Genomic DNA, 9,924 nt, shown 5'->3' with positions numbered 1-9,924 from the left:
GGCAGACACCACTAGTGGGCGGCATGAGATGGTACCCCGGACGCAGGAGGCCTGGACGCGGGCTATTGTTATTGATTATCACACCGTTCCGATATGGACGGGCAATTTACATATTATGCATTTATGATATGATGATGAGTATGAGTAAGATAGCATGCATTACTTCTCTTATGATTGCCACTCAGATCCAGATGTTTCATATTGATGTCCTCATTATATTATTGTTGTCTTTCTTCATTGTTCATGCCTCTTATACTCATTACAATATTCGTACTGACGTCCGTTTTCTTTGGACGCTGTGTTCATGCCCACAGGTAGACAGGGAAGTGAGCTTGATCCAGATTCTTAGTAGCTGTCAGCTGATTGAGAGCACTCCATCGTTCGGAGGTGCTTGTGATTCTCCTTTTGGTTTATATGCATATTTTGGGCACGGCGGAGTCTTGTTCCGTCTATATGTTTAGTACGTTAATAGAGGCTCGTAGATACGCAGTGTGGGTTAGATGGTCTCACAAGATGCTATTATGTGTATATATTATTTTGATGGCCGAGAGGCAAATGTGTATAAAGCATTTATGTTTCCATATAAAATATGACTTTCCCACAATTAGTGTATAAAGTTGGTAAAAGAGCATTAAGTGAGTAAGATGAGTAGTAGCTCGAGTGGTGCTCGGTGGCTAGCCCCGGGTACCCGTCGCGGCCCCTAGTTGGGTCGTGACATTGATAAGTTGCCCCAACATTCTTTAAACCAAAAGGCATAAAATTATAACAATAGGTACCATACTTAGTAATAAACGAAGTTTTCTCTTGGTCATATGGGTTCATCATTGTCTAATTATACCCAGAATAAGCATCAAGGAAACTTAACATCTCATGCCCCGCCGTAGCATCAATCATTGAATCAATATGCAGCAAAGGAATGAATCATTTGGACATGCTTTGTTTAACTCTTTAAAGTCTATACACATTCTTAATTTATTCCCCTTTTTGGGTACCACTACCACATTTTCTAGCCAGTCAGGATAAATTAATTCCCTTATAGACCCTATATTTAAGAGTTTACGTACCTCTTCCTTAACAAACCTATTCTAGTAATCAGCTATGAGTCTCATCTTTTGCTTTACCTGAGTGAACCTTGGGTTAAGACTGAGTTTATGAGTCGTCACTTCCGGCGAAATCCCAGTCATAAATAAATGGGACCAAGCAAAACAATCGATATTATCTGAAGAAATTTAATAATATAATGCATGAGCTCCGAGGACAACCCGGTGCCTAGGTATACCTTCTTTTCCTGCTGCTGATCAAAGAGTGAAACTTATTCCTAAGTTGCCTGCAATCTGCAGTCTAATGCCCATGAGTTCCATGAAAATCACAAATTAAATTCAGATTTCTCTTACTGGGGTCAGTTCGGATGGGCTCAGGCCACCTTGTTTCATCAATCTTCTCAAGGGCTGCAACCAGGCCAGATGCATCGATATTGGAGCAATAACCCGCTAGGCTTGGATTTTCCACCCTGTTGACTGAAGTATCCTTAGAACCAAAATGAACATTGCCAGCACTATTCTTCATTCCCTCGATCTGGACTTCACGACCTCCTTCAGAACCACGTCGGGGCCTATCTCAGCGGCCATAAGGCTGGTGCCTTTCTTTTCCCAATCCGGTGCTGTAATTTGAATTTCTCTTTAATCTATCCCAACTACGATTTCAGCCAGCGGACAACACGTCAATCCGAACTGGTCATCCTCCACTCGATTTTGGATTCATATCGATTATGAACGTCGCCCATGTTGTGGCAGGAAATTCCAATAGGTTTTCTTTCAACTTTAATGATGCACTCGAACTAATTGGGTTCAACCCTTTAGCAAATGCTTCTGCTACCCATTCGTCAGGAACAGCTGGAAGCAACATACGTTCCTTTTAAAATTGGATTACGAATTCTCTGGGCAACTCATCATCTCCCTAAGCAATTTTAAATATATCAGCCTTCCTAGCTGACTCCTTTTTCGCTCCAGCATGTGCTTTGATAAAGGCATCCTTGAGCATCTCAAAACAGAGAATGGAATGCTCCGGAAGCAACGAATACCAGGTCATTGCTCCTTTGGACAAAGTCTCTCCAAATTTCTTGAGTAGCACAGACTCAATTTCGTCCGGCTGCATATCATTTTCCTTGACAACACACGTCTATGAAGTCACATGCTCCAGAGGATCAGTTGTCCCATTATACTTAAGCAGGTCTAGCATTTTAAATCTCTTCGGGATCAACTTAGGTGCAGCGCTTAGTGGATATGGCAACTGCACGTATCTTTTTTAATCTGGTCCCTTTGGAACCGGGGGTGCCTCAGGGATTTGATCTATACGAGAATTGAACGCCTTGAACTCCTTTTCGCTCTTATCCAACCAACTTTTTAATTCTTTCTCAATTTTCTCTAATAGGTTGGAAACAGCTTCCAACTACTACATAACTTCGAGTGTTGTCCCATTGCAACGAGCTCCACTATTGCCTTCCCCTTGCTACATCTCCGTGTTGGGTGGATTACCTCCAACATTGCTGCCTCTTCCTGTTTACAAGTCAGCAATGGCTTTCTGTTGCTTTTCTAATATCTCCAATATTTTCGCTATCCCCGGATCCGCTTTTGCAACCACTTTTTCTTCATGATCAGCATTTGGAATGAAGTCTTCTCCAGTGTGCTTGAATCCTCGTGGTGAGATTGGAACTTGCTCATCTCGGTTCCGATCTTCGCCACTCGTTTGACCCCTTTCATGTGTGCTCGAGTTGTTTGAGACTCCATCAACTTGGTTCCCATTGTTGGCCATCTTTCAAGAATTATTTGGAGACAAAAAATTTAAGAATTGTAAGTTTAATGGTTAGAGCAACAAAACAATATCACTTTTATCCTTAACGCTACAGTGGGCGCCAAACTGTTTACTCTAAAAAGCGAACAGTTAAATTTGTTTAGTGGTTTAAAGGATACGTGATTTGATTTTGTTATAAGCAGTGAAAATAAGCTAATTAAAATGATAATAGATGAATTAATTGACTAAAAGAAATTAAATATAAAGCAATTGAGCCTGGGCTTAAATGATCCTGAAAGCAAATCCTTTGATAGGTTTACACCGGTGGAACTATAAAGCCCTTAGACTTTCTAAGAACAAGTATACAAATCCGGAGCAAAAGAGCAATTTAAAAGAATAAATGTGAACAGTAAAGCTTGTAAGAATAGTGTGCAATCGGTGTTATTCGATGATCCCACATTGTGGTCTGTTAAGCTCCTTTTATAGTATAAATACATGGATCCTTTAACCAGTCATTAAATCCTAATAATGAGCAATTAATATTGCCCTTAATACTAAATCGTAACGTACATTTGCTTCAGATCCGGTCTGGTCTTATAACGTTATTCCGCTATTAATTATCCGGTGTTTTCCCTTGTAACTTGACTCTAGGTATAACCTGAGCTTCTTGCTTGTATTGAATGCTGTAACTAGAAGCGTTTCATCTTCCTCCGCCACGTGTCCTATTGCCATCTTGCCACGTGTCAAGCCATATTTTACCATGTATATAATGACTTCTTATTTTTTTTAAACGTTAAATATTTTGAAACAAATTTAATTACTCAAAACTAGTAATATTTGGGACCGGAAAAGAGTATTATTCTGTATTTAAGTTCTACGTACGTGGTATATCTGCACAATTATAGGTATATCTCTTAATAAACATTAATTAGTATCTTAATAAAAACGAGCTAATAACTTGCTCATCACACGTTAAAATTTACTACTGTCACCGGCTCACCACATATAACTTCTTTCCATGTAAACTTGATGAGAACCCTTTCTTTTCTTCTCTCTTCTCTTCTCTTGTTTGTATGCAGATAATCAAATCAAAGAGAATCGATCAGTCATGGAAGATTCCCACCAGTCTCTCTCCATAGAGAGCTTCTCATACAGTTGGTCAGTAAATACAAAACCATCTAATTTTGATAGCATGGAGGAATATGAAGAAGAAGCCGCCTTCATTGAGATGGATCCCTCACTTTCTCCTTCAAAAAGATTCTCTAACGTTAATCCACAAGATTTCATCAACTTCAATTTTCCAATATCAGATCAGTCTCCATCTGATCATGAACTCATCTCCAGTACTACTGTCTCCATAATGAAAAATATAGAGCCTTCATCTCTAAATTCTTCAGTTACCAAGAAAGAAGTGCATACTTCCTCTAGGAGAGGACTTGGGATTTTTCAAAAGTTGTTAGATTTTCTGAAGCCTTTGTGCCAGAAAATAAGATGTGCTAATTTTGGGTGCAAAAGTAATAGTAGTATAAGTACAAGATCTGTAGAGGGAATTATGTATAATAAGAACTGGGAAAGTTCTCAAGGGACATCTGTAACTCCAAGGACAAGCATAGCTAATTATTCTGAGGATGATTGGCGCAGGTCTTGTGATTCTGAGAGCTCCATTTATGAGGCTGTTCTACATTGCAAAAGAACTATTAATGGTATGTCTCTTTATGCAATATGCAATTCTTAGCAATTCTCGTTATCATGATCTAGTTTGTTGAGTTGAATTAGGTAGATTCACTTACTTTAGATGGTAAATTATATTTGAGTCCATTTATCTAGTCTTGGGCATATCAGGAGGTGTTATATTTTTGTACTTTCTGTTATAACTTTCATGTTATGATGGTCAGCTAGATATGCGCATGAGTTATATTCAAAATTCATTTCTTAATAATATATGATTAAGTTGGTATCGAGAAGTAGTAGTAGTAGTTAATGGATATATATAAATTACAATTATAGTTGAAACTTTTCTTGATCATTTCCTTATTAGAAAACTGCCTTTTTATTTTGTCTATTTCAGGTGACGAGTAATTAATGAAGCTTCAGTACTACGAGAAAAAGAAAGAAATGCAAAGTCTACTTAAATGATACATAGGTGATAGAAGAAAGAAAAAGAAGGAAAAAGATGATGAGAAGTGTGAAGTGAAGATATTCACAAATATATTGTGGCCATATAGATTGATTGTCCCTTTGTGTTCTTGTCTACTCCAAGAAGGGCCAAGGGAAATTCTTGGAATTTTGGAGGAGACAAAGAATCTACATGACTCACATTGTTTGTCCTTGTGTTTTCCCTTTTTTCTAAAGAAAGAATCACTTTCAAGTTGGAAATGTCTTGGTTTGTGCTTTGTAAAGTCATATGTAATGATATCTTTATACTCCCACTTTTCAATTTGTGTGACATTATTTATTAGATACAAAATGTAAATTTTTAATTTGAAACATATTATAATATTTGCATGCCTAGAAATTTTTTAAACTCAGGGTGTCAAAACATGATAAAACAACAACTGTGCATCAACTTCAAACAAGTTTGGATCGGTTATAGAAATCCTCACTTCTTCATTTAAGCTCATTTCATATCATTGTCATACTAAATAAAATAAAGTAAAACATATGCTTATATATACAAACGTGTGTGTGTAAAAATTAATTCTCTAACAAGTCTAAAAAATTATTCTCAACTAGTAAATAATATTAGCTATAAGAAAAAAAATTTGTCTATTATGTCCTATCTTTAGCTAACTCTGCATTTAATTATATGGGGTATCAAAACATGCATGCCGTAATATTTGTGTGCTTATAAAACAATCATTAAGAAAAAGTTTATAGTTAACTTATTTTTAAATATAGAAATGTGTAATTTTTTTAAATAGACTTATAAAAAAAATTATGTCACATAAAATGGACAAAGATTACATTTATATGTTAGGATCGGAATAATCAAGTGTCATGCAGAAGCTAATAAGAAAACCTTGAACAACAATAAATCAGACAGATAAAAGGAAAATATACCAATTTGAATATAAAACTATTTTTCTTTAACTATGATTTCCCTAATATCTTTAAATAAAATTTATTATAGAAGGTTGTGAATATATTGTTCTTATTTCTGAATATGACTTCTATAAATGTAAATGTAAATTTTAATTTTAAGAAAATAAAAAATTAATGTTCAAATTCATGCCAAGAATTAAATAGTTTCCCCTAATACAGATCTGGGCCATTCTTTTTCTGACAAAAGAGTTCACTGTCTTTTTTTTTTCTGCTAAAAGGATATGTATTACTAAATACTAGAGAATTACAGATGATGTAGCAGTTACATGCTCACTGTCAGTGAGGACACAACGATTACCAAACATAGCTAGACTATTAAATATAGAAATTCACCATCGATCACTTCAGCTTTTCGGTATATGACCTTTTTTCTACCCTTCAATTCCCTACATAAATAAACAATATACAAAAGAAATTCACATGAAAATGTGCCAAGAAATCGAGAATATATTGATACACTTGAATAGATACTCTTAAAATTAAATATTATTTTCTTTTTTTCTCTGGCTTCTAAAATAACTTGGAAAAATTACATGCATCTACGAAGTCACAATGGTGAATGATGAAGCATCATAAATTTCAAAGATGATTGTTGATGATTTTGTGGGGTCCTATCAAAAATGATTCTACAAAGCATGAAATTCTCGCATAAGGACTATGGTCGCGAATTGACTTGCTGTTTCTTTGAACATCCCTCTTAATTATTTTCTTTAACATCCATGATTGTGAAATTTGAGTTTGAAAATCTTACTTATAAAATTAGTACAAAAATTTAATACTTTTTTTCAAAAACTTAAAAGTTAGAGTTTATAAACTCATAAACTCCAAGACTTTAGAAATAAACGTCACCTACAAGAGTACCGGGCATGAGTATGTCAAGAGAGAATTCATACAATTCATCTGTTTTCAATGCTTCGTTCAAAAGAAAACGCTTTGAATGATTATGACTCCTTTGAAACATAAAACAGTTAAACATGATTAATTAAGAAAACTAATTATATGAAAAATATGTAGTCAACGGCGCAAGCTAAGTTTCGTGGTGCAAGTTTACTATTCCCTCTGTCCCTATTAACATGACACAGTTTGAACTTTGAGAGTCAAACTTTTGAATTTTGACCGTAAATTTGAGTATGAAATTTCTAAAAAAATTTGAAATAAAATTTACATGTTTGGAAACTACGTAAAATGTACTATAAGTCTCAATAATTGACAATTCATAATATTTTAAAGGCGTATAAAAAAATGCATTAATAAAAAAAAGGGCAATTTGCACGATTGCCCGTCAAAAGTGCTGGTTGTTAATTTTTGCCCCTCAAATTGCTGGTCTTTAATTTTTCCCTTCGCTTAAAAAGGTGGCCGAAAATACCCCGAGGTTCTGGGTTCGAACCTCCGCTCAGTTAAAAAAAAAATCGCAAGGCATAAGTTTATATGAAACTATGCATATTCGCTGACACGACAAAGGTCTATGAAACTACAAAGAACCTATGCCTATAGGCATAGTTGCAAAATTAAGGCAGAACTTCATTTCCACGAACCTTGCGAAATTATTATTATTTCTGCTGGGGATCGAACCCAGAATCTCAGGTGTGAGGGTACTTTTGCCCATAAATTTTCATTAAATGAGAAGTAGGGGCAAAAATTAAAGACCAGTGGGAAATTCGCAGGAATGCCCCTTATTCGGGGTGGTCTTTAGCCCCTCAAATTGTTGGTCTTTAATTTTTGCCCTTCGCCTAGAATACCCTGAGTCTCTGCATTCGAACCCTAGATCAAGCTTAAAAATAAAATAAAAAATCGCAAGGCAAAGCTTTTGGAAAAGTCTGCCTTATGTGGCATAGGTTGCCTTAAGGCATAACTAAAGTTCTGCTGGATCCGACAGAGGTTGTCTTAAGGCATAACTAAAGTGCTGGGGATTTAACCCAGAACCTCAGGATATTTTCAGTCACTTTTTTAAGCGAAGGACAAAAATTAAAGACCAGCAATTTGAGGGACAAAAATGAAAGACCACACCAAAAGAAGGGAAATCCGTGCAAAAAAATGAAGACCAATCCGTATGAATGGTAATCCATGCAATTTTTTGATTAAAAAAAATCATTTAACTCTCGAAATCTGAAAGGTGCAGGGATATTTGCACAATTGCCTTCAAAGGCACTGGTCTTTCATTTTTGTCCCTCAAATTATTAGTCTTTAATTTTTGTCTTTCGCCTAATACCGATTCTGGATTCGAAACCCGATCAATCGAAAAAACAAAATTATAAGGCAGAGATTTATATCAAAGTTAGGCCTATTCGGACAAAAGTTAGGTCTTAAGGCAAAACTTTTGTCCAAACTCTGCCTCATAAGGTAGCCATATTGTCTATGGCTAAACAATGTTGATGTACTTCCCCAGTTGTGCTATCCAATTTATTTTTCCATTTAGATTTAAAAAAATCTTTCTAGTTCTATGTTGATATCTCTTAAACCTTTTTTAACAGTATCGGAAGTATTCAAGAGACTTCCAGTTGACGATATTCAAGGGGGACGTCAATGTTGGAGAAGGAAGTACAGCAGACAGCTTGTGAATTGTAATTCATCTTTGAGAAGAATGTGCAACAAGGAGTTTGGGCAGGAGCTTTCTACTATTTGTCAGGAGTTTTCTTGTAAACTTTACCTTATAAGGTAGAGTTTGAATTTAAACTTCTTCCTTGCTATTTTTTTTTACAACTTTTGACTACGGGGTTCGAACCCATAAGTCATGAATTTTTAGGTGAAAGATAAAAATTAAAGACCACAATTTGAAGGACAAAAATTAAAGATCAATGCCTTTGAAGGACAATCCGCACAAAGAAAAAGTAAATTGAGACACATTAGTAAAATGAGAAGGCCGGCCCATTACAGAGAAGTCCAGGCTCTACTGGGCTTTGTTCAGAGCGAACAATTTAAACAGCAGCCCAGTCCCGTGCCAACTAAAACCCAGCTTGCTAGTTCTCCCATATCGGTTGCGGGATGAAGCTTTTCCGTGTTTATATTGTAGAACCTAAGACCCATGTTTGTCCCTTCAGGGACATCCGATAAAATTGGAACAATACAGAGAAAATTAGCATGGCCCTTGCTCAAGAATGACACGTACAAACGGAGAAATGATTCAAATTTTTTTTCCCACCCCACCACCATTTCTGCATCTCCGTAGGATTTTTTTTTTCCCTCCATTTTAGAGCTTTATTTTCTTAGATTTTGCCTTTTCACTCATTCGGTTCTGTTGAAATCTCTAACCTGAGGTCTATTTTCATTTTCTTGTGCTCTGTTTACGTGTACGTTAAAAGCTTCTTGCTTTAGAAACAGTGAGTATACAGTTGTGAAATTTTAGTTTCTAAAGTGTATTGTGAAGATTGTATTTTTGATTATTTTTTTGGTTAGAAATTTTGGACTTGGAAGATTTAGCTTAAATGGCAAAGGCTTTTTCTTTTTAAAATTTAATGTCAAGTTACATGTCAAATGCTTTCTGACATTGGGTAAATGAGTGTTGTGAACATATAATTTAACACTTAATCAGAAGTGTTAAAATTTGGAACAACATTTGTGTTGTTTGGTGTCAGAAATTAAAGTGAAATTTGATATTTTTCTTGCTAACCTAATTCCAATCTAATTACTTGGAATGGTTAGATAAAGTGATTATAGAATGTGAATTAGCTTGCTTAAGCTCAGGAGTTCTCATTTTGCCGTGGCATGGTTATGCTGTTATGCATGTGTGGTGTGGTTATTTCATAAACTGCACGTTATTCCTAATCGTAAAAATATAATTGTGTACGGTCAAAAAAATTATCTACTAGATTAAAAAATTTATAAGAGGCGGTCTAGGAAAAAGTTAGGGCCTAAAAAATGTCTGTTAGGTTGAAAATTTCGCAAGAAACAACCTAAGTAAAAGTTAGAACCAAAAAATTATGCTAAGTTGAAAACCTCAGAATATGAGCCCTATGCAAAAGTTAGGACACAAAACAGATCCCATTTGTTCTGAACTACAAACTGCGGAATGATTCGATCCTCTTCACCTAGGTA

General features: G+C 35.5%; 1 protein-coding gene and 1 non-coding gene across 2 annotated transcripts; both read left to right on the top strand.

The window, feature by feature from the left end:
• Window positions 1-3,778: 3,778 nt before the first annotated feature.
• LOC132607454 (probable membrane-associated kinase regulator 6) lies at window positions 3,779-5,272 on the top strand. Its single transcript, XM_060321464.1, has 2 exons — window positions 3,779-4,493; window positions 4,859-5,272. Exons 1-2 carry the CDS (start codon window positions 3,899-3,901, stop codon window positions 4,867-4,869), a joined length of 606 nt encoding a protein of 201 aa, XP_060177447.1. The 5' UTR covers window positions 3,779-3,898; the 3' UTR covers window positions 4,870-5,272.
• Window positions 5,273-8,920: 3,648 nt separating this feature from the next.
• Window positions 8,921-9,023, top strand: LOC132618515 (U6 spliceosomal RNA). The gene has a single exon (XR_009574154.1). It is a non-coding gene; the product is annotated as a U6 spliceosomal RNA (small nuclear RNA).
• Window positions 9,024-9,924: the final 901 nt, after the last annotated feature.

The sequence above is a fragment of the Lycium barbarum genome, chromosome 1 (genome assembly GCF_019175385.1).
Source record: "Lycium barbarum isolate Lr01 chromosome 1, ASM1917538v2, whole genome shotgun sequence".
In the NCBI taxonomy this organism is placed as follows: Eukaryota; Viridiplantae; Streptophyta; class Magnoliopsida; order Solanales; family Solanaceae; genus Lycium; species Lycium barbarum.
The sequence above is the reverse complement of the archived record's forward strand: the minus strand, read 5'-3'. Positions and strand labels throughout refer to the sequence as shown.

What these genes read in the sequence shown, in the direction of transcription:
- LOC132607454 (XM_060321464.1), top strand. Translation starts at nt 3,899, where the DNA reads ATGGAAGATTCCCACCAGTCTCTCTCCATAGAGAGCTTCTCATACAGT.